The sequence below is a fragment of the Epinephelus fuscoguttatus genome, linkage group LG7, assembly GCF_011397635.1.
Source record: "Epinephelus fuscoguttatus linkage group LG7, E.fuscoguttatus.final_Chr_v1".
NCBI lineage: Eukaryota > Metazoa > Chordata > Actinopteri > Perciformes > Serranidae > Epinephelus > Epinephelus fuscoguttatus.
This window is the reverse complement of record NC_064758.1, coordinates 6,655,185-6,682,838: the sequence shown is the minus strand read 5'-3', so window position 1 is coordinate 6,682,838 and position 27,654 is coordinate 6,655,185. Positions and strand designations below refer to the sequence as shown.

Below are 27,654 nucleotides of genomic sequence, written 5' to 3'. Positions count from 1 at the left end.
TACATTACCAAGACATGCAAACATACCTTTATCTGTTTTTTCTCCTCTTCCTCTTTCTTCTTTTTTCTTTCTTATGCCCCTGAAAGGTATGTCCTTTGTTGCGACATTATTAGGCTTTCCACCTGCTGCTAGCTCCTTGGATGCGCAGTGCGCGCTGCTTGGCTGGATGCACACCTTACAAGTGGAGCTCTGACATTTAGAGCAGAGAGACAGTAGGAAACTACACTCTGTTAACATAATATTGTCCTTTTTTTACAACAACGTACATTTGATAATTTATGAATCATCATCACTCACACATGGAAATTTTTTTTTCTTTTTTTCTTTTTTGAAGTTAATTGCTCTTGGGGGCCCCCTAGTGGTCACGGGCCCTAAGCAGGTGCTTAGTTCGCTTATGCCTTGTGCTCAGTACCCATTCCAGTCGATGTTAATCAGTTGGTGCATGCGCAAGGTGGGGCTTTTATAGCCTGGCGCATGCCGGCCACATAAAGTGGTGTGTCTTAAAGATTATTAATTTTCCAAGTTAATGACCCCAGATGGGGATAATTCCCATAGCTATAGTGGTAGTATTATAACTGAACATTCTTACCTATATTGATAGATACCCATGACATAACAGCAACCCCTACAGGTCAAATTAGCACCCCACATACATTTTACACCAGGTATGGCTCCTATATGTGTAATTAGTTAAAGTCCACCTGTTTTCAATGTAAGTGTCACATTATGTCAGAAAGGCCTCTCTTAAAGGCCCCAGCGTCTACAACACCACCAAGCAGTACCACCAAGCAAGGAACTCTCCAAACAGGTCAGGGACAAAGTTCTGAATTAGTCCAACTCAGGGTTGGGTTATATAAAAAATATATGAAACTTGGAACATCACAATGAGCACCATTAAATCCATTAAATCCATCATTACAAAATGGGAATAAAGGTGACACTACAACAAACATGCCAAGAGGGGGCCACCCACCAAAACTGATGGACCAGGCAAAGAGGGCATTATTCAGAGAAAACAAAGGGCCTGTCCAGATCTGGTATTAATGTGCTTCTTGCGTGTTCCAAACACAAGTGGACAGTGCTAAATACAAATCTAAATGACCACCAAGACACATTGTGATCTGATCACCCAAACCACTTGCGGAGGAGGTCTGGGATGCGTTTGACACATATCTTTTGTAGTGTGAACCCTGATGCGTCCCTGACAAGAACTATGTCATAGGTGCTGCTGGTCATTGTGGTTGTTTTGGTAACAGTGCACTACTGCTCCGTAACTTACCCATTTTATGTTAAGTGCTGTGTGATTATCCATTGTTTTGGCCGAAGGAGATGTGCTGAATTCTGCTGAAAGCGATATCTCCAGCTGTACTGACACAACCCCTAACTTGACTAACAAACATGCTAAAGAGCAGCTAGCAGCTAGGTTGTTCCTAGCTGTAAAGGATCGTTAAGACCAGTGATTTGCATGAGAATGTGGAGGGCAGATTTGAAACTGCAAACAAGACAAAGGGGAAAGAGGTGAGTGATCACACATGGGGAACCTGCTAAACTGAAAATACTTGAAAACCATACCATGCATTTCTACAAACTCGCTTAGTAACATTTTAGTAGTTTGTTGGTTTTTCTCTGTGTCATCTGTAGCTGCAGGTTTGGCTTCATGAATGTAAATATGAGATCAAATGATGTACTGACTGCTTTTATTGGGAAGAAGTGAGGGAAAAATCAACAGTGAAACATCCAGGAAATCCAGAAGTTGTGAAATATTGGTAATAAGAGAGGGCTTTTTATAAAAACAATTTCTCTAGAACTGCTAGGCAGTTTGGGTGGGCAGCCATCGTGAACGATAAATCTGGAGGGAGTTAATCATTTCCTGACTCACTGATCTATGTCACAGCAGTACATTTAGGAATTACAAACAGTTACAAAAACTCCCCCAAACCCTACTTTTGCCATTCTCCTTTCTTGCACCTGATGCCCTCGAACGTTCCCTTTATTCCCCATTGCCTGACTGCCCGGCCATGTACACATCTGTTTCCACCTCTCTCATCAGCCCTGCAGTCACCTGACATCCCCAGCCTTCCGGTCCCCACTTTCCTCATCAGTCCTTCAGATATTAAACCAGCCCATTTTTGTTGAGCCCTTGTAAATCCATCCATGTTTTGTGCATTTGATTTGAGTGTCTGTACCTACAACCTACCTGTCTGCCTTCCTGTCAACTGTGTACATGCCTGTAATCTATTTCTACCATAAATCTCTGTTGTTGTTTTTTAATAAACAAGCTCTATTTTGATGCTTTTAATGCACTCTTGCACCTTATTTACCCTTATTTTTCCCAAATTAATTATGAGTTGTGATGTTAAAAATATTAGTAGTTGTTAGTAATTGGTACTGAGTAGAAACAGAATATTTTGCATCTTCTATTATTCGAATTTAGAAAATTATGAGGTACTTGCACTTGATTATTTTCATTTCATGCTGCTTTAAAGTTATACTTCTCTACATCAATATTGTACTTTTTACCCCACTACATTTATTTGACTGCTTTATCACTCTGAAAACTTAGTTTATCAATACAAAAATCTCTTGCATTCAAACACCTCCTCAATTTCATCCTCCCAAGGGATAATTACTTCTATGAGGAAACACACTGAAAGAGAATTGGACCACAGGACCAGGTCTGGCCATATATATTATATATATATATGTATATATATATATATATATACACACACACACACATATATATATATTTCTTTGATATTTTTGTCATATACAGGTATGCAGTTATGAATGCAGCCCCAAGAGGGCACAAGCCGGTGTTCTCATTGGGTCCGTCTCAAGCCCAGATAAATGCAGAGAGTTGTGTCAGGAAGGGCATCTGACATAAAAGCTATGCCAAATCAAACATGTGAATCACTAATATGACTTCCATACCGAAATGATCGAGGCCCAGGTTAACAATGACCGCCACTGGTGCTGTTGACCTACAGGGTGCCGGTGGAAATTGGACTACTGTTAGTCGAAAAAGGAGATGAGGAAGGCGTGTCTGTAGGCAGAGAGAGAAGATGAAAGGCAAGAGTCTAGAACTGAGAGTAGGGACTTTGAATGTTGGGACTATGACAGGGAACCCTAGAGAGTTGGCTGACATGATGCAAAGGAGGAAGGTGGATATACAGTGTAGTTCAGGAGACCAGTTGGAAAGGTAGCATGGCTAGAAGCTTGGGAGCAGGGTTCAAGCTGTTTTATCATGGTGTGGATAGGAAGAGAAATGGAGTATGAGTTATCCTGAAGGAGGACTTTGTTAGGAATATTTTGGAAGTGAAAAGAGCGTCAGATAGGGTGATGAGTCTGAAGCTAGAAATTGAAGGTGTGATGTTCAACGTTGTTAGTGGTTATGCCCCCAGGTGGGATGTGAGTTAGAAGAGAAGGAGAAATTCTAGAGAGACTTAGATGAAGTGACGCAGAATATCCCTAGAGGTGGGAGAGTGGGGATTGGTGCAGACTTCAAGTGGACATGTCGGTGCGGGGAACAGAGGTGATGAGGAAGTGATGGGCAGGTTTGGTATCCAGGATAGGAACACAGAAGGACAGATGGTGGTAAACTTTGCAAAAACGATGGAAATGGCTGAATACTTTCTTCCAGAAGAGGCAGGAACATAGGGTGACTTATAAGAGCTGAGGTAGGAGCACACAGGTGGACTACATCTTGTGTAGAAGATGTAATCTGAAGGAGATCAGTGACTGCAAAGTCGTGGTAGATGAGAGTGTAGCCAGACAGCATAGGATGGTGGTTACAATGTTATGTTGTTCTTGTTGTTGGATGGGTGGGGTCCCTCTATGAGTCCCCTGGGGATATACATTTCACAATAAAATGGGAGAGACTTGTAATTTTATACTTGTGTATTTTTTGTATTCCCAATAAAAATAATTAAAATAAATAAACTGTCATTCTGTCCACAGCTATTGTATTTGTGTTTGAGCATGCTTTGGTTGTTATGATCCACACATCTAAGAAATCCACAATCTGCTGTGTTACTGAAGCTGAACAGCATTTTATTCCAGGTTGAACAGAAGCATCTAAGGAAAATGTCCTTGGGATTAGCTCTATTGTCAGACGAATGACCTGCAGGCGTATCTATGTCTTAAAGTTCTTCCTACATAATGTTTCAGTGCAGGAGGTGGGTGAGCCAGCTGTGCAAGTTTGATGAAAAATATTTGCATTGCATGTGAGAAAATTAATTTAGCTATTTTTCCATTATATTTGTCTATGAATTTCACATTATACTTTATATGTAGCATAATATGAGTGTGACGCCCCCTAATGGATGTCCTGGCCAACCTCATCAGGCAGTTGACTGACATGGGAGGGTTGTTGCCTTGATTAAGCTTGATTAAGCTGGGCCCTCCATATAAACGCTGCCTGAGCTATGAACTCACCCTCTCCCTTCCTAAACCCTGCATCATTGCCTTTTAGTTTTGCACCTCCAAAACCTCCACAGCACACACACTATGTTTCTTTAAGTAAATCTTAGTTCAATAAATGAAACATGTTTTAACCAAATCTCTTGTGTGGACTGCAAAAATTTAACATTCACTGAGCCAGTTTGTGACAATAAGCATTTTAGTGCCAGTATTTTTAAGGTGAATAATGATGATCCTTTGGAGCTGGTTAGGTAATAATCATTATCTATCTAATTATCTATATTATTATCTATACTTAGTGCCGTACATCGCAACCTTTTGCCTTTACGAAGACAATAGCTTGTTTAAATGGTAAATTACTCATTAATGTTTTCTTGAAGTTGTTTATTGATCAACCAGCAGGTGGCGCGCGACAACTGCATTATTGTATTGGAGGCCTCAGCCACCTTGTAACCATACAACCTGTTAACGTTATGTGTAGCCCAAGTTTGATTCGTCCTTTGCTTCTTTTGCATGTCTTCTTGTAAGAAATCTCTCAGAGCACACACGACATCTTTTTTCCACGAAGGCTTTTATTAAAACACATAAAAATCATTGTTCAATCGAAAGTATTTACAAAATCTTTTTGACGTTATCAATAATGATTATATGGAATGAATAGAGACGCCCTGATGCTAGAGTATGACAAGGACATTACTATAAGAGAAATAAAATATAACGTTACCATGAAGATGATTTCACTCGTAAGTTGACACACCACCTGTATGTGGAGAGACAAATATCATTACGCAACCTTAAGTATATTCCCTATAAACTCGCTTTGGACCACCATAATCTGTCTACAAATCCTTACATTAATATTATAGGCGTTTTTGGTGAAAGTCCCGTTAGAAGCAATGGGACAGGTGAATTTGGACTCCGGTAACCATAGTGAGACATAAAACACTGTGTCAGGTTAGCCAGACTTTGCCCTCACGCGATCAGGTGTTAGGATGCTTTCCTTTCAAAATAAGAGCGCTACTATTATCGCGGATTCAGTTGCAGCACAACTTTGGCGTATATGTTTTATTTTGATACGTAAAACCGGGAATGGTAATGTTACACGCGCCATCTTGACAACTCCTCCGCCTCTATCGTTGCCGAAACGAAAGAAACTTCAAAGTAGCTCGACAAGTTTTCTTTTGAGAGTATACTACAGAGCGGTACTCCTGGCTGGGTTATGTCAAGTTAAACTTTTATCTTCAGACGTCACCGGGTGATACAGCTAGTTTGGGCCTGTCCCGTTAACGTTGGGCTAGTTGGGAGTTAACGTTACGCCAAACAATGCATATGCTAGCGTCAAACGGATCCATAATGGACTTGGACTCGGATTTGGTGAAAATTAAAGCACACTACTGTGGGTAAGTAGCTTGCCGTAGGAAACAGGGAGACGGTAGCGGGCTGGTTACGATGACAAGGGGAAACACCTGTGGAGTGGAGACTTCCACTGGTGGTATGTGGGGTCGTTCCTAAGATCAAGCTAGGTCAGTCAGTGACACTGCACTCCTGCACACCCGACCAATGTCAAATTCACCCTGGTATTTTCAAAGTTATGAGAATAAAATGAAGGTTTTGAAAGCGTCCCCACCCCGATAACAACACTGAGGAATTTTGATTTTATTGTATAATATGACATTGGCGTCAGTAACAATTTATTGTTGTAGGTGTCATGCCGTGGTGTGTTCTCGGGCTCCTTAAGTTTTGTGGTGATGTTGGTCTGGGCCACATAATGACTAATGTCATTAAACATGACAGTGGTGTCATTGCTTCATTGAATATTCATTTCTATAAATGTGAGATTTTTTCATATTAAAGGTCTTACTGTATAAGTCACTTAAAGAATGTCTAATTCTGTACATATGTCTTTTAGTCAGTGTAGAAATGTTACTTTTACTTGTTGTTTTGAAGGAGTGCCCCACTGCTCTCTAACCCACTAACTTAGTATTTGAAATGCAAATTTTCTCTTTGTGGATGGAAAGGACCAGGGATTGCTCTATACATCTGAGGGCCCTAAACAGGATGTTCTTTGGGGTCCACCCTCAGTCAGTACGTTTAAATAACATTAGAGAAAATTGATTAATTGTGTAAGTCTGACAAAATCTAGACTTTTAAAATACACATAAACATCTTAGTCCAACTGAAATTGTATTACAACCCCAATTCCAAAAAAGTTGGGACGCTGTGTAAAATGTAAACAGAATGCAATGATGTGCAAATCCTTTTTGACCTCTGTTCAGTTGAATGCAGTCCTAAGACAAGATATTTAATGTTCAAACTCATAAACATTATTTATTTTTAATAATGTACATTTACTCTGGGGCGGCACGGTGGTGTGGTGGTTAGCACTGTCGCCTCACAGCAAGAGGGTTGCCGGTTCGATCCTGGGTGTGAGAGCCCTTCTGTGCGGAGTTTGCATGTTCTCCCCATGTCAGTGTGGGTTTTCTCTGGGTACTCCAGCTTCCTCCCACAGTCCAAAGACTGTGAGAGCCCTTCTGTGCGGAGTTTGCATGTTCTCCCCATGTCAGTGTGGGTTTTCTCTGGGTACTCCAGCTTCCTCCCACAGTCCAAAGACATGCAGATTGGGGGTAGGTAAATTGGTGACTCTAAATTGTCCGTAGGTCTGAATGTGAGTGTGACTACATGTCAGCCCTGCCATAGTCTGGCGACCTGTCCAGGGTGTACCCTGCCTCTCGCCCAGTGTCAGCTGGGATAGGCTCCAGCCTATTATAAGCAGTTAGAAAATGGATGGAAGGACATTTATTCTGATTATGATGCCTGCAACATATTCCATAACAGTTGGGACAGAGGCATGGTCACCACTGTGTTACATCACCTTTTCTTCTAACAGCACTGAATAACAGTCCAAAGCCTCCATTACTGCATTTTGTGCTTTATAGTGCACAACATGTTCAATAGTAGACAGGTCTGGACTACAAGCAGGCCAGTCTAGTACCTGTACTCTTTTACTACGAAGCCACACTGTTGTGACACATGCAGAATGTGTCTCATTGTCTTGCTGGAATAAGCAGGGATGTCCCTGAAAAAGATGTTGTCCAGATGGCAGCATATGTTGCTCCAAAGTCTGTATGTACCTTTCAGCATTCATAGTGTCTTCACAGATGAACAAGTTACTCATTATGCCATGGGCACTAACACTCCCCCATACCATCACAGATGCTGGCTTTTGAACCTTGAGCTGGTAACAGTCTGGATGGTCCTGGATGATCCTCTTGTGTCACGTCACAACGTTCATGATTTTGGAAAACACTTTGAAATGTGCACTTATCAGACCACCGCATTTTTTTACACTCTGTGTCAGTCCATCTCAGATGAGCTCGGGCCCAGAGAAGTCAGCAGTGTTTGTGGATATTGTTGATATAGCTTTGTGTTTGCATGGCAGAGTCTTAACTTGCATTTGTATGAAGCCACCAACTGTGCTTACTGACAGTGGTTTTCCAAAGTGTTCCTGAACCCACGTAGTAATATCCTTTATACAGTCATGTTGGTTTTTTGAATGCAGTGCCGTCTGAAGAGTCAGAGGTGTTGGTTTTCAGCCTTGTCCCTTACATGGAGAGAATTCTCTGGATTCTCTGAATCTTTTGATGATATTCTAGATTGTTGATGTTGAAATCTCTAAAGTATTTGCAGTTGTGTATTGAGAATAGTTGTTCTCAAACTGTTGGACTGTATGCCTGCACAGTTTTTAAAATAAGTGACCATCCTTGCTTGAGAACACCTGAGCCTTTTTAAGATGCCCCTTTCATACCTATTACCTACCTATACTATCATTTGTTACCAATTAACCTCTTTACCTGTGGAATGTTCAAACGGGTGTTTTTTGAGCATCCAACAACTTTCCCAGTCTTTTGTTGCTCCTGTCCCAACTTTTTTGGAATGTGTTGCAGGCATCAAATTCAGAATAAGTGTAAATTTTACAAAAAGCAATAAAGTTTATCAGTTTATACATTAAATATCTTGTCTTTGGGCTGTATTCATTTGAATATAAGTCAAAAAGGATTTACAAATCATTGCATTCAAGTTTTATTTACATTTTACAGTGTCCCAACTTTTTTGGAACTGGGGTTGTAAATTGTATTTCTCAAAGTCAGATGAACACACCCAAATAATGTGATTGGAAGTCGAATTACTCCTGCATGTATAGAGTCAATCGGACCCAAATTGGCTGCACATGCTCCCCAGTTTACACCCCAGGCTTTGAACCAGAAGTCAAATAGCATAAATGCATGACAGAATAAGAAGCTGGTAACAACATTGAGAAATCTACATCCATTTTTGTGCATTTTTGTATGGAGGATATGTACAGAGCTGTAAAGTTGTCCACCACAATACCAGCTTGCAGCTACGTTAACTGTAGCTTGCTTGTTTGTCGATGTCGATCTGTGACATAATAGGTCAACCGGAAAAAGGTCCAATACTAACAAGCTGAAAGGGGGCACCATCTATCATAGCGGAGTCGAACATACTGGGGTCTATAAATTGATGCATGTAACAAGCATAAATTGACTCATGGTCTCTGAGTGTCAAAAACCGATGCAGGAGGGTATCTAGCATATTTTGATGTGACGGGCCACTGAGCAACATCAGTATTTGACGACTGAGAATTTGTTGGCAAGTGGGACATTTTACAGCGTGTGAACTTATGAACAACTTGTCAGCGCTCTGCGAAGAACAAACTATGTTAGGGAGACACTGGGTGCGTTCCGAATCACATACTTTTTCTTTTCACTTTTAGTAGGTAATGCAGCTGCCCTTAAAAAGTATGGACTGTTGCATGTTGTATGCACACAAACGGGGCGTACTACTTTCTTACAACACCACGCCCCATACTTTGACCCACTTGCTTTAATATCCGTTGCCTTGGAGATAAAACAAACACCACTTATCAAGTTCACCAAGAAGGAGATCAACCCAGAGAGCTCTGCTGTTTTTACTTTGCAATGTATGTAGTTTAACTTTTTAATGTAATTTCACTCTCTGAAATATAATATGTTAGAATCTACAATCTGTGCAGTTTCTACAGCATTTTCAAAGTTATGTCCTGTTGATATTTGTAGTATTAATGATTATTTTGTTCACTTAAACAATCAATATTCCTATTATTACCGCTCCAAACCGCTCCAAACTCATATCCATAACTAACAAGGCTAGCAAGATAATCGGTCTCCCCACACCCAACCTCACAGACATGAATGCAAAGGCCACTGCACGCATCGCATTCTCAATAGAACACGACACTACCCACCCACTCAACCACCACATCATCCCACTACCCTCCAGACATAGATACAGGACAATGCGCTGCAGGATGGCTCATCTATCCAGAAGCCTAATCCCGTCAGCCATAGCGGCATTGAACAATAGATCCCACAAGAAACTGAGGTGAAGTCTGTTATGTTGTTTCTGTCTCTGTCCAAATGTCCTGTGCAATGTGCATATGTGTATGTGCAATGATGTCTGTTCTGTTCTGTATGTCGGTCAAACTGTTGTGGTGCTGTCGAAAAGAATTTCCCCTCTGGGGACAATAAAGTCTAAAGTCTAAAGTTACTATTGGACTGTCATCAGCTACTTGAATGCTCTATTATTCGGGTGGCTGTGGCTCAGAGGCAGAGCAGGTCGTCCACCAATCGAAAGATTGGCAGTTTGAACCCAGCTCCTCCACTCTGCATGTCGACTGGGCAAGATACTGAACCCCAAAAGCATTCAAGTTACTGAGCAGCAGGTGGCATCCTGTATGGTAGCCTCAGCCACCAGTGTCTGAATGTGAGTCAGTAGTGTAAAAATCGCTGTGAGTGGTCAGAAGACTAGAAAAAAGACTAGACTAGAAAGGTGCTATACAAGTGCATGTCCACGTACCATCATCTGGCATTTCGACTCCAATTAACAGTCAGTTGATGTGATGCATTGTTCATTGCGCAGTATGTATTGCCTAGTATGTATTGGATACTAAATCTTTTTCTGGCATACTATACTATATAGTATGGTAGTATGTGTATGGGTGAAGAGAGAGGAGGAGCACACACCAGGGTTGGAGAGGTGCTGACCATTGACGAAAATACACAAATTTGAAAAAAGAAGTCAGGCGCACACTCTAAGACTCGATGCAAAAACGTTTTCTTTTATTCAACATTTCGACTAGACTGTCTTCATCAGGGTATGCGTATGGGAACATAGTTTGTTTCCAAGTCATGTCAGACATACAGTATCAGCTGCAATTATTACTTGCTGTTTATCTGCTGAGATGCAGCTAGGCTAGGATACAGATAAATATGTGATAAGCTCAGTATCAGCTGATAATGGTGGCCTGTCTATTAGTGGGGCTTTTGTGACTATGCTTTTAGTCATGTTACATGATAAATAAAAGATGAATCAAATGTAGATTTTATCAATTACTTCCTGTAGATTGACTAATTTACCAATCGTCTCAGAGCCAGATGGTTGACTTTGCCATGGCACTAAGTGAATGAATGAATGAATGATGTTTTGTGCTGGATCTGAGCTGTCCACAGTCCACAGTATACTGAGCCTGGCACACACTGCCATCTGATGATTAGGAGTCCAGAAAGGGTTAACAGACTAAAAATATGGACTGAATGAAAAGCCACCTTGTTCAAATGTTGATTAATCCTGTTAGCACGCTTAAAGGAATAGCTCAACATAACATTGTGATACGTTTGTGATCTGTTCTTTTATACTTAGGGTTGTGAATGTTTTTTAAATGGCAGAAAGAATTTTTTTTTAAAGTGAATGCACTATAGTGTATATATAGTGTTATTCAGGTTGATTAAGAATTAGCATGAAAGTAGGGGCTGATGGTCAGGACACACTGTTGTTGGAGCTGAACCTGAAATGATTCCTTAGGACTGATCTTTTTACTGTCGACATGGTACTGCTTCTCAGGTAGCAGCTTACTGATGTAGAATTTACTCTAAACTCTGAATTGGGTCAGAAGTGTTTTTTACTTCTCAGCTTAGTAATTCTCCAATATATTTTTAGAGGGTAGTGTATGTTTTCAGGGGCTGGGGGGTTAATGTGGCCCCATTAAACTCAGGCTAATCTCATCAGTTTTTATATAATCCTAAAAACAACCCTCCTGAATGATTTGGTATGTTGAATATGCATTCAACCCCTTTTCACTACTAAAGGTTGCCACAGGATTCTGTTCACACCAGACCTATTTTGGACTGTAGGTCCATGTACTGAGCAGACAGTGCAGGTCAAGTGGTGCAGCTCAAGGACTTCATTTCTGTACTTGGTCACTATATGAAAAGTTAATACAGCAACTCCTACTCTCAACAGTTATTTTTATTATTGAGAAGTAGGGCTGATACCATTACAGAGTTTCACTAGCAGTATCAAAACAATACATTTTTAAAGTCTTTCTTTGAGGTTAGGGATGTGCCATATATTGTTCACAATAATACTGGTACTTTTAATATAATATAAAAAAAATTCATAATGTGATGCTCGCAATAGTAGTTTGGAATAAGCTTTGGTGTCCTGAATGTTTTATGAACAGCCCCAGACTTCTCAGACTCTTTTAGTGACTTACCGCTCAGAGGGAACTCATTCAGCGGCTTCTCTGGCAGCAGCACTGCGTCTCTCCCTCTCCTTTCTCACCATGCACACACAGGAGTCAAGTGTCTTCAAGTGATTTTGTTGTAAACCTTTGGTAATTTCAACCTATGTGACGCTTGCACCTCGACAAAAAACTGTATAAATGTTTATGTGCACTAGTTATGGTAGCATAACAGCCTGTCGCAGGTTACAGTGTGATGATTAGAGGAGAAATGGCAAAGCATAAAGGTCCAGGTGGAAACTCAACTCAATGACTTAGGATTTTACTCTAACTAAAACAGAAGGAAATCTCCTGTTGAGTTATATATATATAGATTCCAGGGTACCTTTGTTGTATTTGGGATAATGGTGCTTGCGTGCTTCTTGCTCTCTATTATTGTTAATGTTTACTACAGTCATTCTGTGGTTCTTTGCTACTTAAAAAGTCGTCGTCATGTTATAGCCTTGTTTTATGTATCTTTTAATGAAATGAAATACATTTTATGCCCTCAGTGCCACTTTTTCCCTTCACTTCTGAAAATGATGTTGAATATTAATATTTTTTGTATTGTTGTATTGAAGTTCGAAATTTTAGTTTCATGATGGTGCTGTATACAATTAATCTGTTGATACATAACGTTTAGGTGTTTGCATGCTATCATCAGTCTGTTATGTCACAGAGTCTTACCATCTGTACTGAGAAAAATATTACAAAATATTTTTTAAACAGCAGAAAGTCTTCTGGGGCTAGTGTTAACATTTCCCACAGTCATAGATCAATAGGTTAGTGGTTAAATATGAATAGGGTTTCCCACACATTCATTTATTTGTGGCGGCACGCCACGATTAAAACATCTGCTGTCACAAATGGATTTTCTATTTTTGGAGCTGGACCGTTCACGAGGAGCTCTATTGGAATATAGTTACCGTTAGGTGACATAGTGACTGAAATATCAATCACCCATCTTGATATCTGTCTGTTGATAACAGACTAATGCCTGGGTTTACTTTATCATGCAAATAGATGTCTTTGGCCTCAAATTCTGTTGATTAATGGCCTCCATTTAATGGAGTTTCCCAGAATAAAGGTAAAAGTGAGAACTGGAATTAGTTGTATTAGGTAGAAATCCAGTGACAGAGTGTGTGTTATCATGGAACCAACACACAGTACAGTATATGAGTGAGAGGTGACAGGAAACCTTTGATTAGAGGGATCAAAGATCAACATGCTGACAGTTAGATTTATGCTCTCGTATATGACCAATCCCTTAGTGTGCTGAGCACTTCAGTTATATTCACTCAGCAAACAATGCACTATGTGCGATAGTCATAGTGTTGCCTGAACCATGTGCATTTGGCTTCAACAGGTTTAGTTTTTTAAAACCAGGAGAGTAGAACACATTCTAATTAGTGTGCCTTCAAAGAGGACATGAAGTGGGAGACCTTTGTAACACATCACATAGGCTATGTTTAATCATATCAAAATGTTGCATAGGCATCATGACGATTTAGGTTTGTGTAGTATCAGTTAAATGCCAAGAGGTATAACAAACAGTAAGTTGAAGACAATATGTACCAATACTTATAGGCATAACGCTACTGTGTGTGTGTGTGTGTGTGTGTGTGTGTGCGTGTGTGTGTGTGTGTGTGTGTGTGTGTGTGTGTGTGTGTGTGTTTGTGACATCATTCTATGCTGACTTGTGTGGGTGTTGACTGTGTGGAGCAATGCCTGCTGGGAAGCAAGCTGTCTCTGCTCCACCTTGTCAGAGTCCAACAAGAACTCGCCATAAACACTTGGCCACACACACTCCTGTCAGACACACTCACATGGGCCCAGTCACTGTTGCTCCTGATTCTCAGCAGCTGCACTGTTGTGTGAATACATACTGTAGCCCAATATCCACAATATCATATTCAGCCCGCAACACAGCAGTGAGTGTTGGTGTTTCAACATGAGGGTATTTGAAGGCCATTAACAAAATTCAACATCTTTGTACTTTCTGTTTCATATCAGCGTTCGAAAACAGAAGGTAAACAAATAATTTATATTAACTGATGTGTGTGCCAACAGTCTAGTTTACAGCATTAGCATTCAAATTAGCGTGAGGTGTCTGTTAATGATATGTACTAGTAAAGCCCTCTGACTTCTTTTATCGACCGTTCTAAAGAAGAAATTTCTTCCTAAAACCTGTCTATGCAGGTATCACAAAGATTTTGTTATTCACCCATGTTGTCTTTTTTGGGATTTTTTATATATTTGTATTTTCTTAAATTCTACAGTCATGTAGTATCAAATGATTTAAATGACAGTAATATTTGTTGTTTGGCCTCCTAAAATTGACATACACTTACACTTTAATTCACATTAGTTATGTCAATGGGAACCATGGCATCTAATAGTTACTGATTGATCATGCCAGAAAATATCACACGTTTGAGCGATTGGGCTAAAAAAGTGAACAAGCAGCGTTCTGAGTTAATAATAATACACACACACACACACACACACACACACACACACACACACACACATGCACGCACACACACACACTCATCTTTCATTCTTCAGTCCTGACAGGTGCACTGCTATAATGCCTTAAGTTAGCATTTTGTGGGTTGGGTTTAAGTATTAATGTGTATTTTTAGAGTCCCATGCAACTAAAAAAGTGCAGCAGCAGCCACTACTTTATCAATATTTCCACTTTATTAGTATTTCCACAGTGTATTATTATAACTACTACAATAACCTGTACTGCTACCATAGTTGTTCTTAGCTCGAGTTTGTACCTCTCATGTAAGATAATTACCCATCAGTCTATGAAAAATCCAGGTTGTTAAAACACTTCTAAATGTTAAGTATGTCCAGAATCCCCAAAGACTCTTCTAACCATCTGGATGAAAAATATTGCATCTGCTGTATGATAGGAAACATTTTAGACTCATTTCAAACTTCCCACACTATTTACAATTCCAAACAACATGCCAGCCATAAATAGTATGTGTCCTTGCTCTATTTGTAGGATGTTGACTGAAAATTTGTCTATATCAATGTCATGTTTCCTCATTTGTCCTCATTCAGTTTTCTTGTGTCACAATAAAAGCAAGAAGGTAGTTGTTTTTCCAGGCAGAAAATGTAGTTGCAAATTTGTGGCATGGGCTAAAAATCTTTCATCCAGATGGTTAGATGGGTCTTTGAGGATTCTGATATTACTTTAACAGCAGAGGTAAGGGTGGTTAAAAATCATTTTGGGTTTTTGTCTTTTAGAAACAGATGCTTAGCCTAATGAATTGAATGTAATGATAATGCAGTATGTCAGTGGCTCAAAGTGGGGCTGCTATTATTGCCACTATAGCACTCCCACAGCTACAATAGCTGGACTGCACCAGATGATATTTATTAGTAATACCAATTTTGTCAAGCCCAGTGTTGTCCTCAATACTTTATATTGTCATATCAAGCAGGAGATCTAATCAAGCAGTGTGAAAACAGGGTCGTAATAAATTGCTGAGGTAGTGATTTACTCAATGTTGGGGAGCTTGGAAGAGATGGATTAAAATAAAGAATGGCCCAAATGAGGTAGTACCTCTAAAGGCTTTCTGTTATGTGTGAAGTCTCTAGAGAAACAGGAGACAGAGTTTTCAACCACTGTCCAATGTCTTCAACACCTGGTGGAGCAAACACCATGTGTTATGATGATTTAACCCAACTGCCAGAAAAAAGTACCTTTTTGCAAACCACAGATATATTACATTTGCATGGTATTATGTAGTGGATACATTGAAATTCTGTCTCACACTGTTGTTAATGTGTGGATAGGTTTAGGCACAAAACCCATGTGGTTATGGTGAGGAAAAGATGATCTTTTGGCCCTAAAACACTCTGGTGTGGTGGCATAGTTAACTATAGAAAAGCAGTGATATTTCGACAAAAACAAAACAAAACAAATTCTCTGGTGGCACTATCCCTGCTGGATAGTAACACCCTCATTTGGTGTCTAAAAAGCCGTTGGAAAAACAGGGGTGGGATGCTACAAAATACTCATATTTGGGGCCTAAAAAGAAGCTTGAAAAACAGTGACAGGTTGCTACAAAACACCTGATCATAAACAATTTTGTTTGTAAGTCATAAACAGTGGTTTACTATTAAATACCCACATTTGGGTGCTAAAAAGCAGCTTGAAAACAGTGGAGGGTCACTGCAAAAAAAAACATTTTAGTGCCTAAAAAGCCACTGGAAAAACAGTGATGGGTCGCTACAAAATACTCATATTTGGGGCCTAAAAAGAAGCTTGAAAAACAGTGACAGGTTGCTACAAAACACCCATGTTTGGTGCCTGAAAAGCAGCCGGAAAAACAGTGACAGGTCGCTACAAAAGACCCATATTTGGTGGTTAAAAAGCTGCTGGAAACACAGCGATGATTTGCTCGATCATAAACAATTTTGTTTTTAAGTCACAAACAGTGGTCTGCAGCTTGGCAGGTGTCTCGTCTAGGTGTCACGCCATCCACCATTCCCTCCACTTTGCAATGTCAAGGTCAGCTCATATACTATGTCACTTGAGAAACATTGATATGATGCCTATGAAATGTATAAATAGAACTTATTCGTGATTTGATGATATTTGTTGTACATTTGTTTTCACAGCTTGAGTAGCACTAGTATGACTCATGAACTGATCTTCAGTTCCAAAATCAGTGAAGTGCCTCTTTATTTTTTTCCATTTGTCCAAATGCTGAGTGACACCATTTAACACCTGCTTAATGTACCCTGAATGTGCTGGTTAACATCAGTGCAGGCTAGTAAACAGCTAAGACTGACCTGAGCCAACATATACTGCAGAAGTTCACATTCACATTGTTCTACGCTTAATCCGTCACTAACTACAAACCAAGCCAAGATTTTTGTCCATCATTTACTCTGTCATACCCATCTGCATGTACAACTACCCTGCCAGTTAACAGCTAAACTAATCAACTGATAATTTTGTTGAGAGGCTACAATATCAGACCATAGTGGAAGTTTATTTTGAATTCAAAAATAGTGAAACAATTCCTCATTTTGTTGTTGACTCATTGGACTCCCAGAGGGATCTCTTGATCTCTAGTGCACTTAGACAAAGTGACTCAATCTTGACATTTTCTGTGAATGTGTGTGTGTTTCTGTGTGCATTCAGGGACATGTTGATCACAGACTTGGCAGCCACGGTAACCTTTGTGGAGTTGCGTGAGGAGGTGAGGATGATGTGCAGCGTTGCCAAGCAGCAGCCCATCACACTCAAGTGGATTGATGATGAAGGTGGGTGTGTCTCACTGTCAAATACTGTACATCCATCTGTGTGCTCTGTCTTGTCCTGAAGGCACCTGCTGTGTCCTTCCACTTTGCTGCTAAACTCTGGCTCAAAAATTGAGCACAGTGGCCAGAAAATCCAAAGTCATCACACACTGCCACTGCGGCATCACACTGCACACCGAAATGACTTAAAGCCCAACTTGCAGGTTAAAGACCATGGTGAATAAATGTGTAGGGAAATGATGTAGAAACTCGATTAAAACAAAAAACAAAAAAATACACACCACAGTGACTTTTGGGGTCATTTTTGTGAGACAATTTTGCTTCCCCATCTAAAAACCCACTAACCGGAAGCGACGTAGCATAAGGGAGTCCGGCCGAGTTCGATTGAGTGTAACATTAATAAACATGGATGCCAGTACTAGTTTTGAGACTGAAGAGGTTGAAAATGTACATTCATATGCATATGACGGCCCACAGGCTTATAATTATGAGCCTGCTAGGCATCTAAGAGACCAGGAACAGATCAGGGTTAGGAGAAATAACGGCCACAGGAGAGAAATAGAGCTGTGGTGTGAGGAGAACCAGTGGAGAACTGGGCAGGTGTCTTGGTGAGCGACCAGCGTTAGCTAACGACAGCTAACGATGTCTAACGCTGTGTTCACATCACAACATTAAGTTTGCCATCAAGTATTAGGTTATAACAAAGCTACCAATAGTTCTGCCAGTATTAGATAACTAATGCTACTTACCCATAACAGAAACTAATGAGCAAATATCAGCTTGTATCAGACGTATCTTGCTATGCGTGTTATAATGCCGCATTACGGTGTATTGACGTCCGCAGGAGAGAGAGAGAGAGAGAGAGAGAGAGAGAGAGAGAGATACACGAAGGTTTCCTGATAATTTTTTGTATGATAGGTGCATATGTGGGAACTGCCAGCCCATGTGCTCAGCTGTGGAGAGTATGTGCTGCAGGGAGGTGGATGCCTTCTGGGCTCTGGTGGAGAATCTGACCCCCAGACCAGACATAACATGCCTCACACTGCCCATCAACCCTCACGCCGCCCGCTACCGTCTCAAACACGGAGGCCTGTCTCTCCGCGGAGCACGCCCGCCCTCACGCATACCCCCGAGGCTCGGGTCTTCAGGGAGACCCAAGCCTCGGCGGTATGCGTGAGGGTGGGCGGGCTCCGTCAGGAACATAATCCTCCTGTTCAAAATGAGCACTGCACATGACCGCGTTTTTGGTCACAGATGAAGCCGTGAAATCGTGCCTCTTCACCTGCACAAAACGCACCCAGGCACGAAAACTAACTCCACTCCTTTTTCTGTCCAGAAAACAGTGGACTTGATGTCCTGACAGACTCGAGTTTGTGCAGCCTGCACAAACACAATAATTCGGCATAATCACAAATGGTGAAATGCACTGTTAACAACCAAAAAAATACTAACTCACAAGTTTCCTACCGCTCAGACTCACTACCACCTACTACTGCGCATTGGACAGAGGCAGGGTCAAGGATGCAGAGTCCCTCTTGTGACGTAGTAGCAGGCGATGTTGAAAAAAAAAAGGCGTTTTTTGAAGAGGAGCTAAAAAGAGCCACTTTTTCCTCTGAATTTGCGCCCTTATGTCGTGTAAACCATAATAACTTCTGAATTAACTTCTCATATGGTAATTTTCAGACAAGGTTATGTATATATTTTTAAAAAAAATTAATCTGCAAGTTGCACTTTAATCTGTGGGAATATTTTTGACTAGTTACGCATGTTGGTCTATAGGTTAATTAATATGCTCACACACTCCACCAATGGCTTGAGAATGACTTACTGTGGTTGGCAGCAGCATAATGGAACTTCTGGGAGGGGACTACCACAATGGAGCCCTGCAGGTGCCAGAAACTCCATGCCCACTCTTTCTGATACATGCAAAAACACACACACTGTGTGTAGAAGAACACAGAACAGTAATTAATATTAGATCCTGACCAATCCTGTCAGCATGTCTGGAGATTTCTTGAGAATCAATGAAGTTGCACTGCTGTGCCTTATATGTAAATGCACACAGTGTCTGTCTTATTTGCAGTTTCTTTAGTTATCTGCATTTCCCTTTTTTCTTACTTAGTTCAAAAATGTAAATCGACCATCCATATTCCCTCCAATCTGCTATGACCTACATATGTGTAGATGGATCATTTCATTCATTTATTAAGTTATTGTTATCCTGCATGTTCTTATTCTTCTTCTTTCGTCTTCTTCTTCCGAGGAAATCCTACTTCCCATGCACGAAAAATCACCAAACTTTGCACAAAAGTCCAGTTCCACGCCAGATTGCCTCAGCTACAAAACAAGCCAATAGTCCTGATGGTGGCGCTACAGCAAGCCTCTAAAGTTCAAAATTTTGAAAATTCACAGCAAATCAACCATATGTGCTACAGATGTGCAACTTTCACTTTGAAATTTGCTTTTCCATGGCATGGATGGCTACTGTCTGGCACCCTGATGCTTGGCTTAGTCAATTTGTGAAGCCACACATGAACTGTCACTTGCCAGTTAGCTCAGTGAGATAGAGGACAGACCTCAGTCTCACAAGTTGTGAGTTCAAGCCTCAGCTAAGGCAAAACGGACATTCTAATGTGAAAGTCCTATGTTCAGGCATCATGTTATGTGGATTAGAGACTACTAAGGTTAAAATAATTATGATCCAGGCAGTTTTGCAGAGAGACAAATACTCTTTATCAACACTTTTCCCTGTTTATTTGGCTTAGCTATCAGTCAATATGCAGAGTCTACCCAATAGCTACTTTTACATTTTAAAAAAATGTTTTCATCTTTGTCACCATGGATAATGTTTAGCTTTAAGCTAGATCAGGCCAGTTTGTTCGTAATTGCTAGCAGTTAATGTTATTCTTACTTTCTTGTTCTTGAGTTTTTTCTTTCCTTTGTATATTATGAGTCTGATCACTTCAGCCACTCATCCACAATTTGAAATGCATGCCATAATTATATGATGTAACTTATGTGTTGTGATATGCTTTGTTTTAGTGTGTGTGTATTACATTTTTCACATGGGCTTTTACATATACCACACATTCAGTGTTTTATGATGAAATAGATTATGACTTCTTAAGAAAGGGACCATTCAGCTGCTGGTTTAGTGCAGGGTCAGACATCAGTGTTTAACAATGTTATTGAAGCTACAGGGAACAGAATAACAAACATATTTATAAAGAAGAAACATCAGTATGGGATTTATTTTCTATATTAAATGTTTGTCTATAAAATGATGTAAAATTCATATTACCTTTCCCCAATTCCAATCTGGCATCCACAAACATCTCACTTTGTCTGACTAAAGGTCCAAAACCAAGATAAAGCAAGATTTGAGGAGGATATGCTCAAATCTGCGAAGGTAACTCCAACACTGATGCCTGAAACAATCAATCCATCATGAAATAGTTGTGGATTAATTATGTGTTTGACTTATTGATTTATTGACTAATCATTGCAGCTGTAGAATTCCTATAATGAGGTAAAAGAAGTTTTAAATATATTCCGCAGAGTTGTCTCTTGCTAATTAGCTCAGTGAGATAGAGCATAGTCTCTTATGCTTAGAATGCCACCTTTTTTTCATCTTCCTACACTCTGCTTGTTGCTCAGAATTACCTAATTTTGCCTAAAATTGCCCGGCCCCGACCATTGCTGCGCAGCAGCTACAATTGTATTTGTAATACATTATGTTGTGCATGCTGTTGCTGATACACACTCTGTGTACAAGACATGACAGATCAAAACCTAACTGTCTAAACATTGGGTCTAAACATCTTTTGGTTTCATGAAGGGCTGAAAACATTTAGCCAGACAGAACCTTTTCATGAATTTGTGTGTGTGTGTGTGTGTGTGTGTGTGTGTGCATGCGTATGTGTGTGTAGGGGACCCTTGTACTATCTCGTCTCAGATGGAGCTAGAGGAGGCATTTCGTATTTACAGTCGAACCAAGAAGTCTGGATTACTGCTGCATGGTGAGCTAGCTCCTGCTTTTAATTTCATTTTAGAATTATTAATATATCAGAATAATTATTTACCTGTTTGCCATAATGGACAACTTTAGGAGGCTTTAAACACCACAGAAAGATACATACCTTTGCAAGCATTGTAATGTTTAAGAAATGACAAGGCACACAAACTTAATGCAACATTTATTCAGGTAGCATCTGGATTGCATATAGGTGAGGGTTGGGGTTTTCATTTTCAAGACCTGTGCATATTTTTCTCACACCTCTGCTTGGTGACAGGAGCAGAAAAACAACAGATTGAAATTGTCAGGTTCCTTGCATTTTCTGTCTCTTGCAGTGTTCCCCAGTATCCCGGAGAAGCCTGGCATGCCCTGCCCTGGAGAGGACAGTGAGTAAATCAGCTCTACTTTCACTCTTTATCTCCCTCTTTGACTCCCAGTGACAGTGGGATCCCGTGCTGTGTAACCAGCACTGCTAAACTAGGTTAAGAACCTGGCACCTGGCTTTGGTGTAGGTACAAAATGGAGGTGGGTGAGAGCTCTTTGGATCTCTCTGGACTCATCTGATAGATGTCAGACTCTCTGCAGCTCTTCATGTAAATCCTATTGTCTCAGTACCAACCATAGAAATAGAATGACTAGAAAGGGCATTGAGCTGTTTGCCGTGGTCGTTTGACTAGCTCTATAGGAAATGGTGGTTGTTCAGTGGGGTCATCTGTGGGGTCGGAAAGTGTGTCATACTCACTAGTTTAAGAATTCCTACCACTGCCTTTTAAGGAAGTATTTCACTGCTGGAAAAATGGTCTTTTCACAAATCTGGGCTGTGTTGCGTGTGTAAAATATGTTTCTTCAATCATTTTAGGTAAGAAATAGGCAGTACAGTAACAGAATCTTGGTTCATTTGATCAGCACTCTATACCTGGTTTGTGTTTGATTTAAGTCAATCTGCTTCTGTACTCTTTGTGTCTGTGGTGAGGGCAGGCATACGAAAATGAGAAAGTACGATCTGTAGTTTGAGCAACAGCCTGAGAGCAAGTGAGCAGGGAGATCTGGGCGCTGGTAAGCTGGAGGGAGGTTTACCAAAGTTCATTTACACATTCGACCTACATTGGTACAGTACAAAGCTGGTTGGAAATCTGCAAAGTATTCCTTTAAAGGTATTGACGTCTTTGCACAGTAACGAATAACGTCACACATTGGCTTTGCAATTCAAGTAATCAGTTACAATTACGTTTTCAAATAAAAAAAATGTTACTTTAAAAATAACACCATAACTGTTATTTCCTTGTTGTTGTTTCTGTAGCTGCCTCCAAAGAAGGAGTGAGAGCTGCTGCTCAATGGACAAATGAGAGGTAGAGAGAATACGGAGATAAACAGCGTGCAGATCAGCATAGTTGCTCATCTTACTCTCTGAATTAAGGGTTTATTTTGACCAAAACAGAGATGGTGATTGTTGGAACAGTGGACTTAATAAATAGATGACTAAAAAGACTAACAAAGATGGTTTAGGTGAGTTTTATTTTGTTTCTGTCGAGTTTGAAGTGTGTTTTACAATTAGTTTACAGAGCCATAAGCTAAGGTTAGTCTTAGTTTGGAGAGAGAGAGAGAGAGAGAGAGAGAGAGAGAGAGAAACTTGAATTGGTTGTTTTTTTTGTTTGTTTAATAAAGAGAATAGGTGTAAGAATATTTTTTTCCTTTGGTGTTTATTAAGTTAATGTATGTTTATGTTGTTTATGCATGCTAATTGGATAGGTACGAAGGTGAAGTGTCTGCTCGCACACATCTCCTAGCTGAGGCCATGGTGGATGTTACTCAAAAGTACGCTATGGAGTTACTTTCTTAGGGAACGTTGTAATTTAAATCTAAGAATCCTCATTTCCTTTTAAGCAGCACCTTTTTTTGCGCCACTCCATTGCTCATTTGGTCGTTACTGTGAAACCTCACTTCAGTGTTTTCTCGACTTGCTGTATTTTTTATTCTGAAGTTTTGCGGATTTAGCCAAGCCCCCAGCAACAGTGCTGGGCTTTGAAGCCAATTTGACATTGTGGCCAAATGTGGAATTACAACTTCTGGGCCCATCATGTGATGCCATCAGGCCCCAAAAGACTTTTTCCCATCGACTTACATTATGAAAGAGATGTCAGTAAATCAGTGGATGTGTTTTTTTTCTTTGGTGTAACAACCCCCCTAAAATGACTTGTTTCATTGTCACAATTCCATGCATTCTGTTGGATAAGGTTTCTAAGGTCAAGGACAATTGCTTGATTAAATAATTTTTATCCCCATTCAAGTTAGCAGATGGCTAAACTGGAAGTTATCTGCTTGGTTGCTGTAAGTCTCTATTGCGCTTGCTCTTTGGGCTCAATGATGCAGAAAATCCAGGTAATTTCATATACGGGAAATGAGGCCTTTTTGGCTTCATGCACCACTGAGGAACTTTTATATGAATGAATGGGGCCCTGCCTCCAAGGCTGTATCCAATTCTCCTTATACATCAATGAATTTAGTGCGCTACAACAGTTGCAATGGTAACACTGGTACACATAAAAATGGCCACCACTTTGACCATCCTGCTATGTTGACATGAACAGGAATGTCCATTCTACTCTCATTCTGTTTCTGTGGTTCCAACCCTGAGCCAGCCATGGTTCAGAGTTAACACCAGAGTTACAGTTAGATCAAACAGTTTTGCAGCTAGAAATGTATTCAAGTCAAGCAGTCAATCAAACTGGGAACTTGCAATTTTCCAACTGGTAAAATGGAGGGCAAGCTCTGAAGAAACTTAGCAGTGGTTGTTCAAATCTAGACTGACAAGTTATTTTTTGTCCTCCAAACAATGACTATATTTCAGATTTCTAAACCCCCTGGCCAGGGGCTAAAGCTGAAACATTAATTTTTTACAAATGTTTTTGGTTAATACTTAGTTTGTCCCTCTAGCTTGTAAAACTATTCATCCATCCCAGCACAGTGGACACTGGACTGGTAGCATGCAGTCCATCACAGGCCTAATACATATACAGCCCATTTCCACCACAGAAGCTTTTTTCTTTTTGTGCTGTTAATACATGACAGGCTCTGTGTTACAAAGCCCAAAGGTTACTGTTTAACTTTAATATCAGTTCAGTTATTGTTGTGTAAATTTGAGGAGTCACTGTAGTCCCTGCTGCTCTGCCCTGTCTCTCTCTCTCATGTACTCCCATGTTGTTTGCTGCGCTCCCTCCCCATCTATCTGCTGTGACAGCATGTTTCAGCAGCTTGTGGACTGCAATCCTGTGTGTGCCTGTGTGCATGTTTGTGTGTGTGGGTGATGGATGGGACAGTTTACTGGTTTACTGTGAGGAGCAGAGTGTCATTCTGTAGGTAGGTAAGGAAGGACACACACATGTACAGTTTGTCTGTCTGTCTGTCTGTCTGTCTCCCTCTCTCTCTTTGTCTCTGTCTCTCGCGCACACACACACACACACACACACACACACACACACACACACCAAGTTAGTGTCTATGTGTTGTGTGTGTAAGATTTGCTTGTTGTGTGTTGTGGATGATATATAATATTGTACATGTAGCAGTAATTACTGTGGCTCCCTGCTGTGTTTTCTCCAATTGAAACCTCATTTGCTTGCTGATGGTGAACATGGGGAGGGAAGGATAGGGCTGTTTTCAGAGAGGACGAGAGGCGAAAAAAGAATGAGTGGAGGAGGAAGAGACACACTGTGTGTCTGTGTTTTTCAAGGCTAACTCTGTGCTGATTTGTTCTGATAAAATATGCAGTAGCGAATGCTTTGTGGAGTTATTGAAACATTAAAGGCTCAGTTCACCCAAATCACAAAAAACCAAAACATTAACATCATTTCCTTTTTTCCATTTGTGGGATCTTGCCATGTAGACTGTTCGGCTTTTCATAGGTGTGATATTGAATTGTCCTCCACTAAGAACTGCTACCATCTCATTATAATGGAGCTGAACGGTATTTGGTCGGCAGCTGTAGTGGTGTTACCGGAAGTTGTTTGACTCGACCCTTAATTTCATGAATACCGGACATTGTTTTTTCTTTTTTTTTTTTGGAATATATGTTTATTATTATTTTATTTTTCAAAGGACAGAGAGACAGAAGGAAAAGAAGAGCAGAAAAGAAAGATAACATACAGAACATAGCACATCTAAAATTATGATATCAGTCCATGGTCATAGTTAGACAATTAGGCAAATGACTAAAGAAAAACATTTATGAACAAATAGAAGAATAAAGTGAAGTATATGCAAACTCATATACATCTGCGCACAGTGAAGCATTAAGTGTGCCCCTTAAGGTATCACAGTACAGGGTCCTATGTCTTGTCGAATACCTCTCCTCTATCTTCGTTATAAAGCCTCAGTCTCTCGAGATGTAGTGTGTTGGACATTTCTCCCAGCCACAAGTCATATGTCGGTACATAGCCCATTTTCCACAAATGTAAAATCAGTTTTTTTGCAATCACCATCCCGAATTGAATAGCCTTCTTCTCATATTTGTTGGTAGAAGGTAGAACACTTGTAGCTCCCAGAACCGCTACAAGCGGGCTGGGTGCCAAGCTTTTTCCAAAAGCCTCAGAAAAACATTGAAAAATGCTTTTCCAGTAAGATTGAAGTTTACTGCATGACCCGAAGGAATGTGAAAGATTACCTAACATAGATTTACATCGATTACACATGGGTGAAACAGTAGGGTAAAATCTGTGTAGCTTCTCCTGTGAATAGTGGAATCTGTATAGTATTTTAAATTGTATAAGGTTGTGTCTCACATTGACTGAACATTTATGAACATTACGAAGGCATTCCCCCCAATTCTCGTCATTCGACTCAATATTCAACTCATCTGCCCATGCCTTTTTATAAACCTCCGTACTCGACAGAGCTCTCTCATGAAGGATTCGATAAAAAAGGGAAACTGCCCCACGTGTGGCCGGGTAAAATTGGTTCATTGCCTCGAGAATATCATGTTTGCTCAGAACTTCAAATTTTGGTACATTTTTCTTGACAAAATCTCTTATCTGTAAATATCTGAAAAAGCTTGAGGCAGAAATATTATAAGTGGTTTGTAGTTGTGTAAATGAGGCAAAATTCCCTTCAATATATAAATCGCTCACACTACTGATGCCCCTCTGTCTCCAAGCAGAAAAAACTACATCATTCAGGCCAGGCGTAAAAGCATGATTTTCACAAATTGGAGTATCAATGTATATACTTGGGGCCTTGATAAGCATTTTTATCTGTTCCCATATGCGTATAGTACCATTAATTACAAAACTGTTACTGTAGTATGGCCTCTTGGCTTTGGTGGGGCTGTTGAGCAGTGCTAGCAAGGAGGTCTTTTTACAAAGTGATCGTTCTATATGTAGCCACGCAGGGCAGCAATATGATGAAGAGGGGGGGCCTCTTCTCCACCAAGCAAGTATAGACAGATGAGCCGCCCAGTAATACATTTTGAAATTTGGTAGAGCAAAGCCTCCAGAATTTTTAGGTTTACATAAATGTTTTTTGGAAATCCTAATGGCTTTGTAATTCCAAATAAAAGGTATAATAATTGAATCCAATTGTTTAAAGTAAGACTGGGGAATAAAACATGGAATAGACTGAAAGAGATGTAGGAAACGTGGCAATACAGTCATCTTAATTGCATTTATCTTTCCAGCTAGAGAAATAGGAAGAGTCTTCCAAAAATGTATAGCCTGCTTAAGTTGCTCGATCTTATTATGCAAATTCTTCCATAAGAGGTCCTCAGGATCTTTCGTCACTGTTACACCAAGATAAGAAAAATCCTCAAAAGCCTTTTTAAAGGGAGTGGATTGTATATATGTTATATCAACTTCCTCAGAAATTGGCATTATCTCACTTTTGTCCCAGTTCACAGAAAATCCAGAGAATTTGCCAAAGTTACTGATTAATGTTAAAAGATGAGGTATTGATGTTTGAGGCTGGGAAACAAACAAAAGAATATCATCCACATATAGCGAGATATGATGTTCCTGTCCATTCATGTCAATAGAGATATTACACAGCTTTTTCTAATACTGGTAGCTAATGGCTCAATAATTATAGAGAATAAAAAAGGAGAGAGGGGGCACCCCTGATGGCTCCCACGATTGATTGCAAAAGGGAATACCAGACATTGTTTAAAGGAATGAAAATTGAAGGGTTATTTTTTGGTTGAACAAATGTTTTATTACTATAATTGAAACGTGAAACCATTTTGTTAATGAAAGTATGTTTAAAAGTCTCCCCTTTAAAAGTAACTCAAATAAAGGGGAGATTCTCAGTCCAGCTGCATTTTTTT

The 27,654-nt window shown here is 40.1% G+C and overlaps 1 protein-coding gene across 1 annotated transcript in view; it reads left to right on the top strand.

Annotated features, from left to right (window-relative positions):
* The first annotated feature begins 5,521 nt into the window (after positions 1 to 5,521).
* The window catches only part of prkcz (protein kinase C, zeta), a 225,110-nt gene continuing 202,977 nt past the window's right edge, over positions 5,522 to 27,654 (top strand). The window contains exons 1-4 of the mRNA XM_049581679.1: positions 5,522 to 5,822; positions 17,211 to 17,332; positions 21,259 to 21,348; positions 21,680 to 21,730. Coding sequence (XP_049437636.1) covers positions 5,746 to 5,822; positions 17,211 to 17,332; positions 21,259 to 21,348; positions 21,680 to 21,730 — 340 coding nt within the window. The 5' untranslated portion in view covers positions 5,522 to 5,745. The remainder of the gene's footprint in view (positions 5,823 to 17,210; positions 17,333 to 21,258; positions 21,349 to 21,679; positions 21,731 to 27,654) is intronic.